Here is a 25,202-nt window from a genome sequence, read left to right on the forward strand (position 1 = left end):
TTTTCAAAGACAGGGAGCTACTTGCTTGTGCCAAATATAAGTCCAAAAACCCTCACAGGACCTGAGCTTTGGGACAACGAAGCTGCGTCAGCCCAGACCTGGAGTCTGCTGGCGCAGACACATTAGGATAAAAAAATAGGAAGAAAAGATGAGAGAAGAAATTGGGGGTCCTTGCTGAGAAAGGTGGCTTAAATAGAGGATTACTCTTACAGCTGAGATGTTCTAGCTAACGACCCCTTTCCCTGTTGTGCTCCAAAGTAAAGCTTTTTCTTTCTCTCCATAAATGTACCATTTTCAGAGATGGTCTAGGAAAAAACACCCCAAAACTGAGTGCAGATAATGACTACAAGGGGCTATGTAATCAGCTGCAGACTGAGAACATGCAGTGCTGGATCCCAACAGCTTACGGTTTCATCATGTGCTGCTCGAAGAGGAGGCTGGAGAAGCTCGGACTGCCGAGAGGACCGTCCTGCACAGGGGGAGCTACTGGCTGGTTTTGTTTCTGAAACCCCAGAGCTCATTTCTGCCCTTCAGACATGAGAAATTTGGCAGGATTCGGTCCCTATCAAATTTGCACCCAAAGTCCACCTGGTCTTAATCCCAAGCTCACGACACTAGATGAACACAACATGATATCTGGATACAAAAACGACTGTGTTGGCTCACTTCTAATTAGACACTGGCCCACTAGGCATTACAGATAGGCAAAAAAACCACAGAGGATTTATTAAAAACCATGCAGACACACAAAGAGCTGAACAAAATCTTTAACCACGAGTGATAAGAAAGGCCTAAGGGATTTTAGTATAGATAAGTATCCCTGGACTCCGAGTCCTCCAGCTCTCTAAAAGCTATTTGACTGGCGCTTTCCTGTAGTGCTGTAGGTGCTTATTTAAGCAGAGGATGAGATTACCTCTTCCTCGGGTGTCTTGGCACTTTTACACCTGGAGTCTGCCGAAGAGCAGCACAAAACTGTCCAAGTCTGCAGCGATCACTCGACCGGCCATCGCTAACCAGTGAAGCCTCCGAACAATAAAGTAGCAACGTAAGAGTAAAAGAAATGCCTGGGCTAACACATCCTTAACTGTGCTTCCTTCTTATTTGCCAGTCAAAACTCAGTTTTGGTTATGCCCAATGGTACTCTGAAGTAAAAATACTTTTTAAATTATAATAGGCCTAACGCTCCATACCGTGCAGGAGAGTTTGTTCAAGTCTTGAGCTCGTAACATCAGCTCTTACAGGAGCTACTCATCCGATGCACCGGGAAGGACAGAAGCCACCAGGAAGCAATCGCAACCATCAAAAGAGCAAAACTCACATTTTTAAATCCTTGCTTTTCTTATTAATGACATCTACTACCTTAAAAAGGGGTTTTTAAGATGGAAAAGATATACTGATGAAAGGTAGCTGTCTGCTGGCAAAACCACACGCCACAGGGAAGGGTAGTTACTGCATTAGAAATTAAACCTCTTCCAAAACAACACAGTAATATCCATACTAAACAGGTACATAAACCAACGCATAGCTTGGTCTCCCGTACGAATGCAAGCAAAAACCTTCGAGCACGAACCCCACAACTTCTGAGCTACAATTCCTCTTCGATGGAGACTTCTCAATTGCAAGGCTCGAGGTGATGGAGAACCCTCGAACGCGCTGGGTGCGGCCGTGCCCCTCGCCTGTCCTCCCCGCTGCAGGGCCGGGAGCAGGAGGGAAGGTGTCACACCCTGCGCCACTCGAGCAGAGTTTGCAAGTCTTCTCCTGCGTGCAGAAGTTTAAAAGCATACAAGCCATTGCTGATCCAGAGATAAATGGTGGAAAAGGGATTAGAGATACTTAGCGGAGGAGAGGGAAGACTCAGGAAGGGCTGATTATTTTAAAGATATGACTATTTAAAGATAATGATTGCATAAATTTAATTAATGCATTTTCATGCTGCAAATGGCCGTTTTGTAATTAATGTATCTGGCCTCGCTAAGCATGGGAGATCACATCTCCCAGCCCCCCCCCTCCTCCTCGGTTCCCCCCTCCGCCTCTCGTTTAATGAAAGACAGAAAGCAGATGACAGAAACAATTTGTCAGCCAGTACGGGTGTCAGATGCCTAATTGGTTGCGCTGAGTTAGTGGCAAGTAAAGGGGGAGAGGGTCGAGGTTGGGGGGACTCTTCCCTCTTTATCCCAGGCTGCGGGGCGGGTGGCTGTTTTGGCGGAGGGGGGCGAGGGGGCGAAAGTGTTTCTTGTTAATTGACGGAGATTAGGACACAGATTGGCTGTGGCAGGGACTGGGCAGTGACAAGAAGGGGACGGGAGAGGCTGGTTAACACCCGTGCAAACAAGCTGCCATATCTCACAATACGTTAAGTCTCGGCGCTGTTGACAACTTCAATAGTTATCTCCCGTCCCCCCACCCCGCCCGCTGCACCCCGCTCCCCGGCTGCCGGGGGAGAGCTTAGCGCAGCGAGCAGCAGCCTTGGGCGCTGCTTGCGCCCGTGCGATTTGCACCCCTTGGAAAAGGCCAGATTGCACCCTCTGGCTTCGGGATGAAACGGCACCTCGGCGGGAAGCAGCCGCGGCAGTGCCGGGAGCCCAAAAGGAAACCGAAAGCGGAGCTTCGCGGAGTCCTTACCCTAACCTCACCCTGGGTCCGGGCCGCGGCGTCGGGGTTACCAGCTAGGAGATCCGCAGAAGACATGCACGGCCTCTCCCCCCGTTCCCTGCCCCGCTAAGAGGTTGCCTTAAAAACTGCAAGATTAAACAAAACTGGCATTTGATGCATTTGCCAGCTGAACCCCTATCTGATCACGTTAACTCTCCCCTCATCATTACGCGGAGAGGAAACCCCCTCCTCTGAAAAAAGGCCCAGGAGGCCGAATCCCTCTGCGCGACGGCACCTCCGAGCTCCACCGAGATTTGAGCATCCCGACCCTTCCGACACGGAAATCGTGTCTGGAGACTGGAGATCCCAGCCCAACTCACTTCCCTCTGCGCCCTGAGATGGCCAAATTCATAGCAGACCCTATGTCACAAGCAGAAACGTGGCTTATTTCTGCAATTTTTTCCTCTTTCCAAGGACGTCCGTGACCTCCGTAGCACGCAGCTGGCCTGTTCAACGCATTCATCGCCATCGCTAGGTAAGCTGCCCCTTCTCACCTTACAACTGGAAAAACCGAGCCCAGGAAAGCTTAACAACTCAAGACCACACAGAAGTTTATGAGGGAACAAGAATTTGAACATCACAAATTCAAGGCTGCTGTCCTGCTTCCAGGTGGCCTCACCTCTCCCCTTGTAGCAAGCCAAGCACAGAAATGAGGTGAACATCAAAACATCGGTGCCACACGATGCTAAATGTTCAGTGCATCTCCAGGCTGGAGACTGAAGAAAGTTTTCTGCATTATCTTATGGTTCCCTTTATAAGTGGTTTATGAAGGGTCAATGGGCGATGAATAGATGCCATGGGAAAGACAAACGGCATTTTCTTTCAGAGGAAAGCAGGCGTTGCAAATCGCATAAATGAAAATGGCAAGGAAACGGGCGAGGGAGGCAAGCGCAAATACAAACTTTTTGATTTCCGAAGATCAAAATGATGTTAAACACTGCAGTTTGTAACAAAAATATTTAAAGTAAAATATCCCATTGCAATAATTTCGTCCCTTTGCTTATGAATGAGAAAAAGAAACTCTGGAGGGAGCGCTGAATGAAACGAAACCATTTTCACTGTTTCCAAAATGTCCCAGCAACCTGTGCCCTCATCTGTGGTTACCCCCGTTACCTTTCCAGCGGCAGCGTGAGCGTGGCACGGGCACAGACACCTCTCACAGCTCAGTGATTTATAACTGAAGTCACTTCTATTGCTATTCCTTTGTGCCGAATGACAGAAGTACCCTAGCCAAGGAGAACGTCCCACTTCACTAGACCCTGCACAAAACAAGAAGCAAAAGCCCAAAACCACCAGAGAATTTCAGACTTGGGGACCAGCCTTCTCCCCTGGCACCTGCCTCCCTCTCTTCTCCCATCCTGAAAAAACAAATCCAGAAGAAAACGAACGAGGGAGAAGGCCCCAGATTCCTGAACCAATTCCCCTGCAAAGACAAGAGAGTAGAGGACAAGGCTGGTAAAGACAGCGCTGCCCTCCCTACACGTCGCAGTAGGGGAGTCGGGGGAACCAGAGAGCCAGTAAGCGTCAGGATGGACCCATATATTCAAAAGCGATCTCTGATTTGAGGATACCCGATGCAAACACCTTGGAGCTGTTTCCTTTCCTCCAGCTCCCGATGAGAAAAAAAAAAGCCCTGGGATGCTGCAGGCAAAAGGGACGAACTGGAATTATCGGTCCCTTTAGAGAATTTGTCTCACCTCACAATTTAACAGGTACTCAGCATTTAGCCCTTGTGAAAACACAGTGTATTCTCTCCCCACGCACACCCCAGCGCAGTCCCGCAGTCTCCTGTATAAACATAACTTTTTCCTTCTGGTTTGCAAGCCGTAAATCACTCCGCCAGGCCTATTGTGCATTAAGCAAACACCCGATGATTACAAGCACCATATTGGCGGAGAAAGGAGCAGGCTGCGGCGAGCTGTGAATCTGTCACATCGCCGCTCCTGCTTGGCAAATAAGTTCTAATGCACAATTGGTATTTATTAGATGACATACAACAACTGTCTCATTAAATCAGGGCTCGAGCGCAGGCCGGAAGTCTTAATTTAAAGTGTCACCAGCTATTGAAATCAGACGGGTTAGGCGGGAGCAGAGGGAAGGGAAGAAGTGGGGCCTGCAGAAGCGGCAACCGGCCCTAACCCACTTTTCCAAACGGTTCGAGATTTCTGTGCTGCTCTGGGCACCGGTTCAAAAAAATATTTGTTCTGCATTTGCTTTCTCTCCCTCGCTCCCCTCTACGTGCACTTTCAAACTCTCCCCCCAATAAACGGTTGGGCACCTTTCTCCGCGTTTTAAATGCGGCGTCGAAAGCAAAGGTTAATGCTGGAGATTGCATTCCAATTGAAAACGCGGCAACCGATAAATTTGGTTTGTTTAGAGTGGAAATGCTTGAACTGCTGTAGATGGGTGGCGGGTGCGACAGCGTGGGGAGAGGGGGGCGGGAGATGCTCCCTGCGCCCTGGCTCCTCTCCGGACAAAATTAAATTTCAAAGTTTAATGAGTTGCGAAGGGCGCTGGATTAGAAAGGCTGGGCCCTGCGCTGCCAAACCCGAAGCAGCGCGATGAAAAAGAGAGAGAGAGAGAGAAGGAGGAAAAAAAATCCCACCAAACCCAAAACGTCAGGGAACAGAGCAAGTGAAAAATGTCAGGGCAAATTGCTCTTGACAGTGTTAATATCTGCACCTCATAGCAATAATTACATGTAAATAAATAGTGAAATAGCTCTCAGCTGGAGTCTGTACTCCGAGTGCAGATGCCACTAACAGCCAGCTGGGGACCTTTCGCTCCTCGACTGCCGTTTTCCCCCCTTTCCTCCCTCCCTCTCCCCATTTCATCTTTGCCAGAGCCAAGAGCGCGATTGCGGGCGACTGCAGAAGGCTGCTCGCAGCCTCCCCCTCCCTTGCGGCACCGCGTTCGCTCCCTCTTCGCATCCCCCCCAGCCTGGGACTGCCGTCGGCCGTCAGGGGAACGTACATTGCTTTTAGCCCCTTGCAAGGGGAAAACGAGCTTTACTGCACTCAGGTCTGGCCATCGCGTGAGCAAAGCTGAGGCGGGGGGAACGGCACAGCAGATCCTTCCATCTCTGTGGGCTCCTAAAAATGTCAGGAAGGATGTTGCTATCTGTTTCAAGCACCGGGATTATGTTCTTCTTATCACCAAGGTTGTCTATATTTCAAAAGGACATGAGAACATATGGTTCGGCATCAGGATGCAAAAGACGCTTCGGTTCCACAGGAGACTCATCTCCCACCGCTACCAGTAGCCTCCACAGAGATTTATAAGCCCGACTTTGCGCCTCTAACCCTTGTCCACGTGCAAAAGGTGCTTCTGCAAATCCCCATCACTCCTCCCAAGCTCACAGCTTAATGCAGCGCATCGCTGGGAAACCGCCCTGATCCAAGCAAGGGACAAATGTGCCATCAGCATCTCAGGCAAAGGTGGGCTGGAAGCTGCCAACGCCATCCCTTTCCTGGGATCCGGGGACACGGCAGCAGCCTAAGACACCATGAATGATGTGGAGAGGGTGGGTAGGAATTGACTACGCACTGGCATTTCCAGGGCACAAGCGCAGGTCGGAGGGGTGAAATCCAAAGCAAAGGAAGCGGTGCTTTCCTCAGCAGAGGGGCAACCTGCAGAACTCCTTGCTGCAGGAAGCAACAGATGCAAAAGTTGCATGGATTTAGGAGGAGACCGGTTAAGCACTTGGAAGAGAGGCTCACTGAGGATTGCTAGATAGAAAAACTACCTCCTGTGAAGGAAATCCTCCGAGCTGAAAGTAGTGAGGGGCTGGGAAAGTTCTCCGGGGGAAGTACCACCTCTTTGCTCTGTTCTTGATCCTCACAAGGCATCTGCTTACGGCCACTGTCAGAGAGGACCTACTGGGCTAGGCCGAGCCTGGCCCAAAGCTAATACACCTAATAACCAAAGGGCTGTGGGGGGCTCCAAGGGTCACGTGGGAGGGGAGATTTGAGGACTCCAAAGGACTGAAACTAAACTTACCATTACGTACAAATACAGGATTACTAAACGTGGAAACACTTTGACAGGGAAGGCCTTCCAGGCTAGCAGAGGGCCTTGACAGCACCCAAAGTCTAGGGTGATGAGGTTGCTACCTTACGTGTCTACATTTAAGCAGGATAAACACTGTGCCTCCCTTCTTGGTCTTGGAGATAACAACTTATCCCGCGGTACTGTGAGGAGAAACACATCCCAGGATGATGAGATGCTCAGGTATCATGATGAAAGTCAAGCTCATTATTTCTCTTCCGCTTGCCCAATTTCTCCCTCTGTGCCCTCACACCAGCAGGCCCACACTACCTACTTCTATTCGGCTCTTCGCTGGAGGAAGAGGAATAGCTCGTGGCTTGAGACAGGCAGCAGTAAGGCTTGCGAGGTCAGCGCACATGAGAAGAGGGCAACCGTGCACCCAGAGACACCCAGCTCGGAGCCAGCGGAGAGCGGCTCCCCCGGCACAGCACCTGGCAGGACGGGAACACTTCGGAGCTGCCCTGAGCGGAGCCGGCATGTGCCCACCCCGCCACCAGTGGACGACACACTCTCACACCGACACACGCTCCCTAATCAGCATCACTCCGGGGCCAAACCACTAGACCAAAACAAATTAAAAAAAATCACCTGCCACTGATAGGAAGGAGATGCTGTTCCCGAACCACTGCCTTGTGCAAGGGAAAAAAGCTTTGGGGCCTTTCCTTTCGGCTAATGAAATTCACAACAACACCCCACGCTGCACTGAGCAACAAACACAGCTCCATTATTTGGAAAACAAATATGTTCTTTAGAGCTTCCTGGTTGTCAAACACCTTTTTGTTTAGCTCAACAACTAATCCACTTATCAGAGGATAAAGCTGCCAGTGAATCACCAGTATGATAAAAGCATGCACAAAATTAGCAAAAATTTGCCTATGGCTCCTGCACATTTAACAAACACCAGCTAAGAGAAAAATGATTCCTATTTTTTTTTTAATAACTGAGATCCCCAGGAGAGATTCTGTCAGATAGCAGCTTTTATTTTGCTCGCAGTTTTTTTCCTTGCTCTCTCTCTTCCCGTATAACCCAAGCGCTGAGGCTGGGAGATGCTGGGAGCTGATATCAGATCCACGGTGTAATTGACAGTATTTGAATAAGCAAGAGATGGAACTGGGCAAAATTTTAATACACTTTTTCAGATAAAGAAACAATGCTCAGGTATTGGCTGCTTCTCTAGGATGTTTTCCTGTTCGCGAGGTCATAACGCCTGCAGGATGCTGCATTTGTCCTTCTCTGCTCTTGAAGATGTCGGTGTTTTGTACCCCTCTGATTTTAGCCTCTCCGCACTCCTACGTAACAGATCCATGCTGTTATCCCCATCACACGGATGGGGAGATCCCTCCACACAAGAGTTAGCAGCTTGCCCAGGTTGAGCAATTAAGTTAGTAGCAGGGGACGCAGGTCTTGTGAGACCCGGTCCTCTGCCACAACCATCAAACCACCTCTATCTCACCTTGAACTCTTTCGCTGCAGCCTTCAGCAGGACCTTGCTCCTGACCAGAGAATTAACTGGGGTAAACACTATTTACCTACTCGCCGAAGTTCACTCAGCCATATAAACCTCGGGAATTGCTACAGCAGGATCTACGCAAAGATCATCTTACGTGATTTCCAGCATTTCTGGTCATAAAGCCAATGGACTCCAATTTGGGACTGGAATCCATTGGGTTTCAGAGTCCATTTCCAGGACTGGGACATGCCGGGGAGTCTAGTCTGCATCACTCCATGCCTACGGAGGTTCAGAGACTGCAGGGATTTTGCTGGAGTTCTGGGGAACTTAGAAAAAGAAAAAAGACCGGTTGCAATAAAGACAAAATTCACATCTCCATAGTTTGTGGAGTCAAAGAGCGATTCAGCTGTTCAGAGAACGAGTCAGACTTCAGAAGATCCCTCTCTTGAGTGTAAGGCGACTTTGCCCCTAATGGAGCTGCCTTAGTTAAGCAGAATGAATTCAGATGATATTCTCTTTGCTAACTCTAAATGAAGACAGTCCAAAAGGAAGAATGACCACAGCACAACTACGTTGCCTTTAAGCTTACTGAAATCACGCTACCATAGCAGTCACTAGTCAGGAAGAAACAAGCCGACTGACACATTTAGCAGCCCTTAAGAGAGTCGAGCTGCGAGAATCACAGGCTTTGAAGGCTCCTGGCCGTACCTTTTAGGCAGGGGTCTTTACTGAGACGTAGCATCAGCAAGAGGAGTGTCGGAGATGAAGATCTGCAGCCGTTCGAGGCCACGGAGCCACCGCGAGAGTCCGAAGGGGGAGAGCAAAATGCATTCCGGCATTATCCTCCTTTCCCCCCCAACTCTGCCTAGGCTGGAACGGGACCACAGCACATGACGATGGGAGCATTTAGGGGAGCCGGGAATTAATCAAGAGGCACACACCTGTCAGGCTGGTATCTGGAACTAAATGGAAACACTTGCTAGCGCTTGACCTGCTGCCCTCCAGACAAGCCTGCGGCTCTCGAGTGGTTTGAGAAACCCTCTTGCTGGTGCCACAGCTCCAAGATCCTGGGTGAAACGCAGCAAGGGGAGCGAGCAAGCAAGCAGCGGGGAGAGATGCAGAAGAATTTAGCCAGACAGCTGGTGTAACGACCTGGATGTGATGGGAAAAACCACAGCACGCAATGGGTTGGCCAACAGCAGAAGCTACCTGAGGCACAACGCTGTAGGCAGAAGAGGCTGGAGAGTAAAAGACACTGGAGACATTTAGAATCAAACATGCCCAGGACCTTCCATACTGCCCCTGGATGGGATTTGTTTTGGGTCAGATGTGATACAGCGTGTGCTGATTAGCAGTCCAGCATGTGCTTCAGTATTAAATCAGTCCTGCTTGTAGATTATGAAGGCCAAAACTCAGCACTGACTAGTGTTCAAACAGTGAAAGCTAAGGCAATGCTAACTCTGCCAAAAAACATAACAAAGCCCTGAACGCACGACCAGGGAGCCACAGATCTTAAAATACTAATCTTAAGATTAAGGTATAGGATTAAGATCTTAATTCCTAGAGAGATGTGGGGCACTCGCTCTTTAAAATGCAAGAAGAGACCAAATTCATAAACAGAGGTAAAATGGCTCAGCCGCTCGGATAGCGCTGACCTCAGACCCAGAAAACGTGAAAAGCGAAAGGTCACTGTACTTTTGGCTTTCAGGTTTTCTGGTTTAGGGCTTCTAGGGTGTCTGTGTAAACACCTGGGAGAAGGGAAAGGGAGAAACACGTCACGAGAAGCCAGCTTTCTCCAGCTGCCCCAGTACTGAAGAGAAGAAAGAAAACAGAACGGTACAGAACAAGATCCCAGTCAACAGCACGAGGTGTTGGGACGTCCCACGTCGGGGACTGCGTCCTACGAGATCCCGTATGTGAAGATGTGCAGGTCAGTTTGCCAGTCAAGGAGATTCTGGTGTTTCCAACAGGCATCCTGCTACACCTGCTTCCTCCTCACCTGAAACGAAACCCCTCCAGTAGCAGAAGGCAGTCAAGCATTTAAATACTGAGGGGCTTAAGTCCCTCCTGAGAGAGGCCCAGATCCTGGGGGTCCAGGTCCCTGGGTGTCCAAGCGCCCAGGAATCCCTGAAAGCCCATGTTTGCTTTCTGAGTTACAACGAGCCTGTGGCCTAGCAGTGCAAGCAGCAGACCAGAAGCGGCCGCCATAGGAACCAAGAAAACATTTTCTACAACTGATCTTTACTCTTTCTTCTCCATTGCTCCAAGCAGCCAAGCTGTGACAACTGAAACACTTCAAGGAGAGCTCAAAGCCTGACTGTGCTAGGTGCTGTACTGAAACGTGGCTGAAGCACTTTCCCTCGAGCTAACAACCTGAAGCTATGGATTCTGCAGCCAGCAGTGATTTTACAGAGTCTCATATACATATGGGCAAGATCAGGAAACAGAGCACGGCTCCAGCCGAGGATGAAAAAAGTCTGGGACATGGCAAGTGCCAAAAACCAACAGCCTAGGAGTGCCAGCCCTATCTGGTGTTGAAACCACCCTACTCCCTGGAGAGCGGGAAGCACCACAAACCCACACCATGAACCAGGACAGAGGAAATTCCTTCAGAAGCCGGCACGGCCGCATCCCTCTGCTGCCGCAGCACCAACGACCACCTCCAGCCAGGTCTGGGGAGAGCCCAGCTCTCCTGCCTCCTCCTCCTCCTCGCTGCTGCAGCGAGTGCTGCAGCAGGCCGCGGTGCCGCCCGGGGTGGCTCCTGCCCTGTCTGCTTGGCCGGAGCAGGGCACGGAGCTGCTATTAGCGGCGTGCGCTGCCCAGAGCTTCATCAGGGCTGGTGGACCTGCGCTCCCGCCAGAGCCGCTGAATCCAGCGCTGGCTTTTCGGGTCGGAGAGACCCCATGTGGCTCCTCATTCGGGGCTGGATTTGTGCTCAGCTGCGCACTCTAATCACTAATTAAAGGTTTGCCATCATCCTCCAGCAGCTGTTAGTGTCCTACAGGTCGATCCCCAAGCAACACTCTGCTGAGCCAGAGCTGCCGATTGGAAAGTTCATTGTATGGGCACGGTCCAGCCCCCTCCCCAGCCCCAATACACCCGGGTATTTATTTCCTCGTCAGAAGAGAGCTGCACCATCAGACAATGCTATGCTTTGCGCCACCTCCTCTTCTCCCCTTCTCGCAGTTAGGCCCCAAATATTTCTTGTTCCCCCTCCCTCTTGTTCATTCTTTTTTTTTTTCCTCCCTTTCTTTTCTTCTTTTTGAACGAAAAAATGTTATTTTGTGCCTCCTGAGCCTTGCCGGCTGGGCTCGGCGTCTGTATCAGCTGGAGGAGCTTATGAGCCTCGTCTCCTCGGATTTAGACTGAAATTTTGATTTTCTGCCGCGCTCAGATAATGTGGAAATCCTGTTCCCCGATATTTACTGTTTATCAGCGCAGCGCAGTTCTGGGGGGAAGGGACTCTCTCTCGCCGCGTGTCCCCCCTCGCTCCCCGCCACCCCCATCCTGCATGCTAATGGAGCTGGACTTCGGAGCAGCCGCTCCAACAAAAGCCTCATTACGGCGAGCCGAGGGGAAGAGGAACTCCCTGGAAAAGAGGCTCTGCCTCCCTGGGACCCGCTCGCATCCTTGTCCCACCAGCGGGAGCAAAGTGGCAGTCCTGCGCCCTGTCCCCAATTGCCAAGCAACCTACCCCTCTCCAGACCCAGCTCCCGGGCTCTCCGGTCTCCATCGGTTCAGGGAAACACCCAAGGCCCCTCCAGCTTTCCAAAGCTGAGGATCAGGAAGCGCAGGAGCGAGGCGAGCCATGCCACATCCCCTTTCCCCCAGCTCCTCACCTGGATTAATCCATCCTGTCTCATTTGTCTGAGTCAGGCTGGCCTCAGCACGCCAGTGAACCAGGCCAGCCCTCTGCCTGCTTCCCACCGCGCTCGTCCCTGTGCAGGACCATCCGCTCAGCGCCTCTCTGTGACGGAGGGACACGCGGTTGGGGACCCGCAGGCACCGGCCCCTTCCAAGGGGTACAACGTCCTGCTGCCCTATGTGCCAACACGCACGCAAAGCCCTGCCTCCTCCGGTGCATTAGTCCTGTGGAGCCCTTGCAAACTCATTCCTACAAGTGACCCGGAGAGGGGAAGGAAAGGAAAAGGAAGGTGGGGAGACGCTTCCCTCCATAAGTGACACAAACTACGCAAGAAAAATAAAACAATAATAAAAACACCTGGGGCTCAGCAGCAGGGGAACAGCTCTGAGGACCACTTTAAGTGGCCAGCGGTGCATAATGCCTCGCTATTAATGAAGCCTGCTGCCGATCCCTAAAAGGATTGGTCATTGCCGGATAATATACAGGGCTTTCTTTCCCCCCCAGCCCCTCGCAGGGAAGGGAGGCATTTCCCTGTGGTTGGGATTGAACTGAATAACGTCCCGGCCACCTGCAAACATGTTAGGCTTTCTCTGCAACTGCATAATTAGAGGCGGCATTGGGGCGAGGCGGCAAGGTAACGCAGCATGCAGAAAGGAGGGGAAGAAAAATGGGAAAAAGAGTTTTTTTTAAAAAAAGAGGGGGAAAGGAATGGAAAGGGAGACAGGAAACATGATAAAGCTCAGCCAGGCGCTCTCTGCTTGTGCTGTTCTCTGTGCAGCTTGGCTGTTGGCTGGCTCTTCTGGTTTAAAGTGACTCCGCTTCTTATAGAAATGGAGAGGCGGTATTAAAAAAAAAAAAAACCCAAGACACAGAGAGCTTCCTTATCTCATGGAGACAGTTGTCAGGAATCACTTTGACTGAGTCGTTTTGTCTCCATGCTTTTTTTCGCTGTCAAGCAGGCCTCAGGACATGGATCAAAGGAGAGGCGCCGAGCGCTCGCTGAAACTTCTGATCCCTTCTCGGTACAGACGCGCGAGTGGCAGACAGCTCTCCTCCACATCAAATGGAAGGAGAGAGGAGAGGGAGGAAGAAGGGAAGGGAGAGGGAGAAGAAAAGCTGGGAGAGAGACAGAGAGAGGAGGCTGCGAGGGGCTCTCTGCCGCTCTGGATCTCGTGGGGAAGACGGAAAACAGCCGCCTCTGCCTCCCCTTTTTCCCTCTCCCCATGGGGAGCAGCCCCCTGCCCGTGTCCCTCCTAAAGAGTCCCCAGTGCTCAGACCAAGCTCTGCATTGGAGTCGGAGCCACCCCAACAGCTCCCACCTGCGTGGCCCCGCTTCGGCTCCTGCACCCACTCGATGGGTGAATTCCCACCCCATAAACAACCCCCTCGGCATCAGCCCTGCTTCTTTTCCTTCCATCTCTCCAGCTTGTCCCAGTGATTTTCCCATTCCTGCTTAGCAAGCTGCTCCCCACCCTTTCCCCTCGCTGGCTCGTGATCCCCTTTCAGGTGCTTATTCCCTGAAATAAGATCCCCCTCATCGCCAAACCGGATAGGCTTAAGGACTGACTCCAGCTTATTGTGGCGAGCTAAGACCTTCCACACCTTTGATCAATTTACTGCTCGCACACCCCAGACCCCGCCAGGATTTCTGATCTCCAGCCCCGGCTGCAAATTGATCTCGTGCACGCCTGTCTGATGGATGCGGCAAGCAGCATCCCGCAGCGGGAGGCCTGGCCGCACCCACGCGATCCTCCCGCGCATCCAGCGCTGCGCGAGGTGGAAACCCCCTCGGGGCACTCGCCCCACGACCCGACAGCCCCCCGACACGTAGCTACTACACGCGGCCACGTCGCCTCTCCTCTACAAGCAAGGCTACACTCCCCACACGTTACAAGAGCTATGCGCAACCCTGAAACCCCAAAGTGCTCAAGCACACGTTGCACAGCCTCATGCTGGGGGGTGTCACACTGCACGGCTCCTCTGAGCAGCCCTCCAGGACACCCCGGGGACCGAGACAGCTCAGAGTCCTCACTGCCCCCCAAGCAGCTAAAAGTCCTGCCTGCAACCTCCACGCCACGAGCCTGCAAGCTGGCTGGCTTTGGCATGGCAGCAAACGCACGTTCCCTTCGCCATTAGCACAAACAGAAGGTGAACAAAAAAAAAATCAACCATACTGAAAAAGCGTCATTCAAAACGTGGGCGTTTGAAATAGGAAAGCTGGTGGTCACTGCAGACTCCCCCATCGCGGCCCTACGCGAGCAGCTCACAGCCCTCGCGGCTGGGGTTAGTGCCTGATCCACCGCAAAATACGTTGCTGTAGATTTTTCTTATCGTAGATGACTTTTTACAGGCAGCGCACAGCTGGAGCCCAGCTGTTACACTGCAGCCGGATTTTAGCAGGCACACAAAACACAGGGGCGCGCAGCCCGGTGCACACAGGGCACGGGCACGCAGGACTTCAGTGCCCTTCTGCACACTGGCACACAGAAACACGCACATGGGCCTCTGAATCCTAATCATGCCTCTCATTGCAGTCTTCCCCTTTAAGCTTCCCCTCTACCTCGCGTCGCTCATGCCGGTGCTGCCTTTCCCCACCGCCGCTCCTCGATCCCTCTCGCGGCTCAGCACCAGCTCCCCGGTCCCTCCCTGGGTTACTGCAGCTCTTCGAACCATGCGGCGAAACGCTCGCCTCTGAAAGCCAGAGGTCGCTCAGAAACGCCTGCCGCCAGGCTGGGTGCTGCACTAATTGCTAATCTCTCATTTTCTCTATCTGCCCTGCCTGCCTCGTCTCGAGTTCCCTCATTAATCACAGAGCAGGGCAAATCCTGCATTTGAATTCTCCGAGTCCACGTCTCCCAGCCAAGTCCCTCTCACCCTCCCTGGCGTGGAGAAGAGACAAGACCCAGAGGAGAGGCGTTTCGAACCAGTTGATACAACACAGCTCAAAGCCCCACCAGGCCGGTTTAGGCTTCAGCATCAATTACGGCCCCCGCAACGGCTGTTCCACCCACCCGGGTTTGGCTTTGCTCCCACCACCACATAAGCGGGTAGTCTGCAGTGCAGAGTGGGGGTTCAAAGAGATGCTTAAAGATTTCAGGCAGAGATTTCTCTCTCTTAGCCCTGTGTATCTTCAGTACGTGCTCCCAGTTCCTACGGCCTTCATTCCTCAGCTGCCTGGAAGCTCGTCAGACCTTTTCTCCTCTCCCCAGATTTCTTCTTCCCACTGTCATTGTTCTTGTTCTCCTTACTCATCTTTTCTGTATTTCTTCTGTTTTCTCCTTTCTCCCCTTCCCCCCCCCCCACTCTGTCTACTTTTGATACCTGGGTTTAAAACCAGCGCAGTCCCAGAGGGGCCGATCCAGATCCACTGAAACTAATGAAGCAGCTCCTGCTGGATCCAGAGGCTCAGGACCCAACCGTGTGCTCTGCCACCCTTCAGCATTTCTGATGTCCTACCATCTCAGCAACACACACACAGAACTACGACTGGAGGGGAAATCACAGTTAGGAATAAATGCAATCAGTGCCACCCAGAGCATTGAAGCTAGCATTAAGGTCATTACTTTGTAAGACACTAACCTTACTTGTTTTTATCAGTTTTCAATGTGACCTGGGCATCCGAATCAATTAAGGCAACTCCTGAAACCTCACCTCATCTTCCCCCACTGCAACAAGGGCTAAAAGCAGTTTCTGCAAACTTCCTCGCAAGCACAGGGAGAAACCGAGGGAAGGCTCCCGGCCACGGTCTGTCCAGCTCCAGTTACGTGACCGGGAGGTGTAAATGGTGTGGGAGAAGATACAGTTTCACTGCATGGGAAAGATTGACGGAAAATGTTTTGGCCCCTCAGATGTGGATTTCCCCCTTCCCACCCTGCTCCTTCGCTCACAGAAACAAAGTCATTAGGAATCAGGCAAATAAATACGTATCTATTTTCACACGAGAAAAATGTTCCATTCTCCCCTTTTCCCCTTGCTTATAGCAGGGGCGTCTAATTGACAAGAGCAGATGGGCTTTGTTTGGTTAGATTAAAAAAAAAAAAAAGAAACTTTAGTGGAAAAACTACCAGCTTTCCTGGGACACATAGGTTAAAAGTTTACAGAGATGGAGCTGCATTTGATACCGAGCAAGGGAAAACGCCAACGCAGTCTCAGCAGAGCCAGCTTCTCCCAGAGGGAAACCTGCAGCTCCTGTGCCCCCCCCCTCCCATTCCCCCGGCAAAAAAAAAAAAAAAAGGACACGTTCACCTCCTTCTCCAGAAATCCCATACGCGATCTGCTGCGAGGTCGTGGGGAGGCTCGAGACCCCTCACCGAGGAAGAAACGGGGCACAAAGAGCAATTGCAGCTGGAAAGCGGGCCGGCAGCCGCTTTCCGAAGGAGAGTGATCTCGTCCGAGGGAATCGCGCTGCGCTGGCACGCCGGGGACCCGGGGGAGACGCGCACGTCCCAGCCCGTGCACCAAAGGGAGACAGCAGTGCACAAGGGAGGGAGGAGGAAGGGAAAGGGAAAGGAGAGATGAAAAAGGGAGGGAGAGAAAAGCAGGAGGAACAGTGAAAAAAAGCCCTCATGTGGGGTGGCACCCGAGAGCGTCAGAGGTTAAAGAATATTAGAAAAACATGTTCCTACACTAAGATAAGCCGGAGAAATGAATCCTTATCCGTCCAAAACCAACCCTTTAAAATTCGAGCGAGAGAAGGGTCTCCTTTCAGGGAAACGGGGAATCCTTAATGCTTCCTCCCTCAGCAACTGTAATGCCAGGATGTTCCCAATCTGCTTTGAGGGATGGAAAGATTAAGAATAATAAAAAAATTGCAATAAAATATGTGTGAACGAGGGGGTAATTGTGGACAAATGCAGCATTCAAATTCATTTTTCAGCTCTTTTACACACCATTTCAATCTTATTTTCTGCTTGTTAATGAGATCTTGTTGGTTGGGGTGGGCACGGCTGCCCAGTATCGCTTGGGTAATTGCACATAATTTTCTCTCTACTAGTGATTTGCATCAGATTTTTTTTTTTCTAATTCTTTGCTATTTAAACCCCCTCCTCCCTTTCCCCCTCCCCCCGAAATCTCACCCCCTCCTCCCCCTCTCTTTTCCCCTCCCCTTCTCCTGGCCCAGCAAGACTCATTTTGAATGCTTATTACAGGCACAGTGTCTCTGACAAAAAAAAAAAAAGAAAGAAAGAAAGAAAAAAAAGGAAAAAAAAAAGCCAGACGGAAAGGATCCGTGTCACTGAATGGAGGAGCGCTGTCTCTCCGGAGCCAGCCACCGTGATGCCTGGGCTCCTCTCGCCAGCTAACATCACGTCCTTCCCACTTGCCAGGTTTCCCAAAAAAGGGCTCAGCTGGCTCTTCTCACACTTCTGCCAGTATCCGTGCGCTCCCGACAGGGATTTAGAGCATCCGTAATCCCACCCCGCTGAAGTTGAGGAAAATGTTACACAGGACGGTGGAAGCGATCGGAGCCCTGAGATGACATCAGGACATTTCTCTGCTGTGCTGTGTTGTGCAGACTTGGAAGGTCCCAAAGTTTAGCGTGTAAATTTGTGGGCAAGAGGGCAGAAGAACATCTCTTGCAGAGACATGGCACAACATGCTTGAGCTGTTCATTTCTGCACTCCCCCTTTTCATCCCCTCCACCCTCATGGTGTGCCAAGGGGCTCTAAGACACTTTCCTTTCAGCTTCTACTCTGAGAAGCTCAGGAAAGGCATATGAAATCCCATCTTTCCAGCTCCTGCTCCTGCCTTCATCTGCAGGAATGCTCATTCCATGTTGGATCGGGGAGGAGGAGAGAAGGAAGAGCAACAGCAGTGCTCAAGGCTGTTTCCTTACTCTTATTCCCTCATTTAACTTAAAATCCCAATAACCGGAGGAGGGAAACGATAGGGAAAGCAGACAAGGGGTAACCGTATTTCCCACCAAGGCATCGTCAGCGCTCAGAGCATCAGAACTGTTTCTAGCAAAGCATCAGGCTGCCTGGGTCTATCTGGGGATGGCGAAAGACCCATCTGAGCAACCAGCTGGATTTCTGTGCTCCCTAGAAACGACAAAGCAGGTACATTACCAGATGGTAAATACCAAAAAACAACAGCCCTGCAGCATATGTTAATACCAAATAAACAAACTCAGAGCCTGGCCTGTGAATTCACGTCCCCCTCCAGGAACCCTACCAAGAAATCATGATAAACCCAGGAACTGTAAAACCCGACTCCAACCTTCAGTCTCCAGCCATAGCCACATTAGTGCTGTGTTGAATATACGGCCATTATGCTGGGAATGAATTTGGTTATGGAGCAAAAAAGCCACCGAAAGCCCTGAGAAAATTAAAGCAACAAATATGAGATGGTGAACGAGTTTCTCTTGGCTCCTGATATTTCTGGAATTATCTTAATCTCTGGGTGATCCTGTGGGTTTGCTCAAAGATTCAAAGGTCTCAGAAATAACACGTTATGGAAGCAGAGGAATTGCCTGACCACAATCTTAAACATAACCATCTTAATATGCTCTCCAGAGAGACAGATGCTGCAGTGGTAAGCACCAGTGCCAAAACTGAAAAGGTAGGTGGCTACCATACTACACAGATCACTAAGTAGCTATTTACAGATTATTAGCTGGCTAAATAGATTGATAAGTAAACTAAAACTGGGGAAAGGTGAGTTTAGCTGGCAATAAATAACAATATTTTGCTGCTTCTCTATTGCTCTTCAACCTATGATCCAAGTATGCCACTATAATTGCGTGCAAAATAGTAAGGATCATTTCTAAAGGTCTCTGCTGCCCAACCTTTCACAAAGCCACTCGGCACCTCCCTAGTTAGCTGCCATCTATCAAAGCCATTGGGATGAGGAGAGCATGGAACCGCTTCATTCCCCTTCCAGTCACAACATTTTATGAGCTACCGAACCTTTTTCTGCTACAGAGCATTTGCAGTGATCTCTTGCCCTTGGATAATCCCTTGCAAGATCCCAACGTGCTACACTAGATGGTCAGATGCATTTAAGATATGAGTCTGGATATAAAAGTGGAAATTTTAGGAGGGGAAGCAGTGAACAAAATCCTTGTAGCATACTGCCTAACTTACTGCACTGCCTCTTCCTCCTACCTCAGTTCATACTGGCCTACACCTTTCTTGGAGGATTCTCAGACAAATGCTGATCAGGACTTAGCTGGAATTATACCGAGTGTGCCGTTATATTGAGCTGTTTTATGATAAACCTTATGCCACTTCAGGGAGTGAGGATTCTCAACTAGCAAAGATCTGAATTTCAGACAGATGGACCCAACGCTTGTTCCTGCTGCCAGTGTGAAGCTTGACCTGGCTATGGAGGTCGTGGTACCTGGTCTTGTTATAATCAGGGTGGACAGATATTGTCAAATAAATAGAAAATGATCCTTTAAAAATTCTGGGATGAAAATGAGTTGGAAATATTTGAAATGTATTTATGAAATCTCCCACACACACACTTGATTTTCAACCCACTCTTGTCCCACTGCTGTGAGAAAAAATGAGGCAGAAGCTCCAGGGCCAGAAACTGCATTTGCTCCGACTCTGGTTACTCACTCTTCTTATCCAGCCTCGCTTTGCATCTGTATCTCTTCGCTGAGTTTTGGCACAGCAACTGTGCCAGCCGGGAGGCAGTTACGAGCCACTGAGTCAGCCCAGCTGAATGTGCAACAGCTGCTGCGATCCGTGCAACCTTTGGGGAGTGAGGGGGACCACACTGCTGTGAGTTCTGGGTCCCCGGTACCAAACCGCTTTACGATAATCCGTGACTGCTGCAGCCACCGATTCCACCCTGACGGATGCCAGGTGACTCATCTGGCTGCAGCTGGCCGGCCTAAGAAGGTTGCTTTCTCAAACAGGCAACACTCAGAGCAAGAAGTCTCTCCTAGCAAGGCTGTCCCAGCATGAGACCATCACAAATAACTGCTCAGGTTACTCTTTCTCACTAAGATCTGGCATGGAGTATGGCATGGAGGCTCATGCTAGGTAGCCATATAATTATTTGGGAACACCCCTTGTCCAACCAAGATAAGCCTTCACATATGAAGTGTCACACAAAATGAGTTGGAGAGCTCAGTGGATGCTTTGGTGCAATGGAGGAGAAGGGGAAAGGGGCTCCTACAGTCTCAGAGCTCACGGGAGTTCAGAAGAGAAACAACCAAGCACATGATAGAGCTGTGATGAAGGCTAGGAAATGATGGGGTGAAGGAGCTGAAAATCAAAATTCCCGGCAGACCTCACTCCTTGGCAGTCCCAGGTCTGGAATAAAGAGGCGCGTGGGCCTTTGTACAGAGCTGGGGAAACTGGATGTCAGTTCTGGGAAATGCTTTAAGGATCCGGGAGCAGAGATGGACAGGCAAAAAGCTCTGCGTGCTATAAGCCAGAAAAGAAGCAAGAAACGTGGCCGTTCCCACATGAAGTTTGGGTGAAATTTTCAGCAGTGCCTGCTCCTTCTGTGAGGAGGGGGAGGACTAAAGTGCGTGCGTGCAGGGGGGACTGAGCCTGTGGAGGCCAGGCGTAATCCCCCTTTCTCTTTTGTGAGAATGGAAATGCCATGCTTCTCCTCTAGAATTTCAGTTGCCAGCACCAAGCCCGTCTGGTGGATTCTGGCTGGGATACCCAATCCCGGGGTAACTGGATAGCGCGCCGAGCGGCAGCAAATGCTGGGAGCTCTCCCCCAGGCCTGCCCCCACCCCCCTTGTCTAAACTGCAAAGAAATCTCCCTCCTGCTGCTGCTAAGGGATGAAACTAGAGAACTGTCTGTTTGCAGCTCAGACAAATCGCCATCATTTTAAGTTTCCAACTTTTTTCTATCTCCTGAACTCCCTCCTTCCCTGTGGTTGGCGTTTACCCCTGCAGAGAGTGGCCAGATACCACAGATAACTGGATAGGAAGACAGGAGGGGTGAGGTGCATTGATTTCATCTGTAATGCTGGGGAATAGCTGCATTATGCACAAATAAATTGTACAGAACAACCCAAACTGAGACCTCCCAAAACTTCTAGCCACTCCGCTGTGTAAGAGAGAACACTTCTAAGAGTTCTTATTCATGTTATTCAGAGTATTTCTTGCATCCTTCCACTAGGAACAGCAGAGGGCTTAGAAAGGCAGGAAGGCAGGCACACAAGTAAAGATAAAGCACTCGTAAAATAACCTGAGTTGGTCTTTCTATGCACAAAAGAAATAGAAGAATTTTTATGCTGATATCCTGGCCCTCGCATGATTAGAAGCATTAGGAAAATGGGAATCTCCCTTTCTCGGGGGTGCAAAGCTCTCTTCTCTTCAGGACTGCAAGATAATGTATCCTCTCTTTCCCATACAAAGGGCTTATTGGCTCAGGACTATCTTCCTCTACCCTGAGCCTGGGGGCAGGGTAATTTGGGACAGGGATAAGGATAGCAAGCAGCACTGGTCTGGTCATTTCAATGAGCTGCTGATGCAGTGAGCGGGACTAGTAAGTAGATGATGAAGCTACAGAAATGGAAATTGCACGATGGACTTCTGCATGTCTAATGCTGGTGCAGCTTATCACGTGGATCTCACCAGGACTGATTCCACGGTGCTAAAATGCACTTGTGATAATCTGAATTAATCGTGTGCCCTGGACTATCGAACCTACAGTCTGCCTTTGAATTCCATACCACATGCTCATCTCCCAAGCCTAGCGCTACTAGAAATCTCTTGTCAGAAAGATATCTCCCTATTTCCCCCACAAATTACACTGAGGCAACATTCAGCCCCATGCCAGTAACACTTTTACATTTTATATCTCATGACCATTCAAAGCTAGAAGTGGGATTTTTATACCATTGCAGAGAAGCTGCAGAATTTCCCTCTTTCCATTGACACTCAATGTTTGTTTTCACACTTGAGAGATCACAAGCTATTGGACCTTAAAATCTATATACCTCGCCGATGTCCCCATTTATTGGACTCCTCTCTAAACAGTTGTAGCCTTTTCATTTCAGATGCCTACCTAATTTCTCCCTGTAGTTCCACATTATTTTGCACTTCCCGTCTTAAATAGTGCTGATGGCCACTCTGAAACAACTGCTCCGGTGCACTTCATATGGTTCTGTACTCCACGAGCCACTGAGAGCAAAAGTGGAATGCATTTGGTGCCCCTCCAGGATGGCAGACACCACATGAATACAAGTCCTTGTTAATTTTTAGCGTACAATACGTGCCTTGTTCCACTTAAAAGCAAATGTGTATTTGGAAGACAGATTACGTCAAGTAAACCAAAGGGAAGATTAAAGGCTCTACCTAATGAGGTGACAGAAAATTAGAATTCTTGTTCCAGGATGGCGATAGAGAGAGGAGCTATTGTGGGCTGTATTCTCAGCTGGCAAATCCTGACACCCCACTGACTTCTGCGAATGCAGGTCCACTCCCATTGCACACACATAGCACGAGCTCTGCTCTCTGCCTTCTCCAGACCTGCTGATGATGGAGGACTTAACCTCTCCGCATTGCTGAGGCTTGTTTCTCTTTAACCACGTGCAGCACTGAAAAGCCATGCACACAACCGGTAATGATCCAATAAAACCTGGGAGAGGGGCTCGCAGAAAGGCAGCTGGGCTAAGGCCAGATCCGAGAGTCGGGTCATGGGCGTTCTATTCTGAGTTCAGGCAGGGATTTTAAAATCAGGGGTGTGTTACGTGGGGAGGCCGTGGCTGCTGCCTCGTAAACTTAGTATACACATGCTCCATTCTTTTACGTGAACAGATGCACGTGAAATGTATCTTTTCTCCCTTAAAGCTTACCTATACCTCTTATTCTGACCTTGTGGAAGGTGGTTCTAAGCAGAATTGATTACGTGACTATTAGTTCCTTGAAACCAAATCCCAGATCTACACATCCCTGCGTTTTGAGGAAGTTCAGATCCATGGGATTTTCACAGGTAAGGGCTTTCCATGTTCCAGCTGGACTTCGACAAGCTGGCTCAAGTTAGTCTCTAGACTAGTGGCTCACAAATCATGGACTACTCCTAAAGAGCCTGCAAAAACTAACTAAGAAAATCAAGTTTGATGTCATTAGGCTAAAATCGACAATCGAAGGGGCCACCCGCAATGAAATTTTTTTTTTTAGAGGGCTAAAAAGATGAACACCAATGCTCTAGGTCCCAGGGTTTGCAGTTATAGTGTGCCGTCTTGAATACAGGAGCTAACAGGATACAAATGCTCTGGCAGCATGTCTCAGGACGGATACCGCCGGTAAACAGATCAGCTAATTGCTTTAACTAGGCAGCCTCCAGGAGTTCATGACAATAACTCCCTTGTTAATCATAATACATTGTGATAGCCTGAAGCTTGCCCTGCTCTCAAAGGATCTGGACCAGCCAAATGCTCTCAGCCAAAGAAAGAGAATGGAAGTGGGTCACATACCTGTGGAGAGAGGCCATTGCTAACAGGATTCATGTGGTTGGCAGGAGCTGCAGCATTCATGAAACTGTCCGAGTAGCTGGAGAAGCTGTGTCGGGCCCCGTAGGCAGAGCCGGTGTCAGCAGCAGCTGCTGCGGCAAGCCCGCCCTGGTGCATGGTGGAGGGCGGCAGCGGCTGGGGTCTGTGTACGGTGCTTCCCCCGTCTGCGGAGAGATTGTTCATAGGTAAAACAGGCGTGGGATGCTACAGCTGGACTGTGCAAAAACCGTGGCTTGATGGCTTGTCCACCCTGATCTCAGCCCTGTGCTAACGCAGCTTCTATGTCTCATCACCTTTGTGCTCCATGTGAACATAAACATGCCATTTGACAACTTATATATAGTACAAAACATGCAAACCCGGGATGAAATATCCAATTTTTCTCTTTATTTCCTCCACACAGAAGCTATAAATTCCTTTGTACAGACTGAGGCCAAAGACAACTGGAATCAGCAACAGCCTTTCCACTAGGTTCACAACCTGCTTCCAGAGGACAGCCCCCAACACACTTTGCTCTCAAGAAAACCATTTCTAAAGGAAAGGCAAGAACTGGTGCAAACTGGTTCACAATTGAGTCCCAGTATGAAGTTTAACCCATCACGTGGGACAGCCTATCTTACACTCGCTTTGGATTGCAGACTGATGTGCTCTCCATTCAAAACTGAGCAGAGTATCAACAGTTATGAGACACATCAACGCCACAGAAGGGACCACAGGACAGAGAGCAAACTGGATCTCTGTTTTCCAGAGGAGACACTGTGGCATTTCCACTGACTTGAGACAAAAGTCGGCCTCCCCAGCTAAAGAAGAACCCACCTACCTGTTACAAGAGTTTCAGAGGAATGTCACAAATCGGAAAGGGAAGGCCTGATGGGATGACGTAGGGCGAGCGGAGAGGAGAAGCATATGGGAACGGGAGCTCACCTTGGGAAATGGTGGTTGTGGGGTAGGTGGAGTCCGGCAGCTGGTACGGGGGGAGCGTCGGCATTCCTGTCGGCGGGAAGCCCCCCGGCAGCAGGTGATTGAAAGCCGCAAGCTGGTTCGCTCCCGCCTGTTTGCGCCACCTCGCTCTTCGGTTACTGAACCACACCTGAGACGGGGGAGAGGAAAGAGCACGTGTGATTCACTCTGAGCTCCTGTCCCATCTTGTCTGGGTTGCTGATGCATCAGATGGAAATGCATCTGGAAGCCAAAGGAAGAGATGGGGAACACAGAGAAAGAGAGAGAAAAAGAGAAAGAGAAAGAGCATGTCCCAGTGATTAGAGCACTGGCCAAAACCAGGTTCAAGTCACCGCCTGACTTTGGCAGCATTAGTCCGTTCTTAGGTTTCATTTCTCTCAAATGAGAATACTACTACTCCCTTGTCTCTAGGGACACAGTGAAAATACATGCATTTAATATTATGAAAGATTCAGATACTGTTAAGAATGTGGGAGGGTGGCTATCAGCAGCAGGGTGAGATGAAGAGGAATAATTTAGCTTGTGTATTCCAAGAGAGTCCATACCAAGTAGATGTATTGCTACCACCTGGCCATTCTGCCTTGTTATCTGACAACTATGTGAATTATGTTGAAGGATTAAGTACCATCATAGCAACACGGCTGCACTGTTAGGAGGGATAAATAGATAGATTAGCATCATGGTTTCTATGTTAGACAAGCTAAATAGATAGAACCAGACCGGAGGGAATACAGGGCTTTCTTAGCTTCTCTATGCCGCGGCAAATCACTCTTGTCTGTATGCTAAGACATGTTCTCCTT

At 50.0% G+C, this 25,202-nt stretch overlaps 1 protein-coding gene across 4 annotated transcripts in view; it reads right to left on the minus strand.

Moving 5' to 3' along the window:
* The window catches only part of PAX7 (paired box 7), a 107,061-nt gene that overhangs the window by 18,152 nt on the left and 63,707 nt on the right, over nucleotides 1–25,202 (minus strand). For all 4 annotated transcript variants that reach the window (XM_064497119.1, XM_064497117.1, XM_064497118.1 and 1 more), the window contains exons 6-7: nucleotides 24,367–24,532; nucleotides 23,407–23,606 (exon numbers count right to left, since the gene is read on the minus strand). In XM_064497119.1, the coding sequence (XP_064353189.1) occupies nucleotides 23,407–23,606; nucleotides 24,367–24,532 (366 nt within the window). The remainder of the gene's footprint in view (nucleotides 1–23,406; nucleotides 23,607–24,366; nucleotides 24,533–25,202) is intronic.

Source organism: Dromaius novaehollandiae, chromosome 24, assembly GCF_036370855.1.
Source record: "Dromaius novaehollandiae isolate bDroNov1 chromosome 24, bDroNov1.hap1, whole genome shotgun sequence".
Taxonomy (NCBI): domain Eukaryota; kingdom Metazoa; phylum Chordata; class Aves; order Casuariiformes; family Dromaiidae; genus Dromaius; species Dromaius novaehollandiae.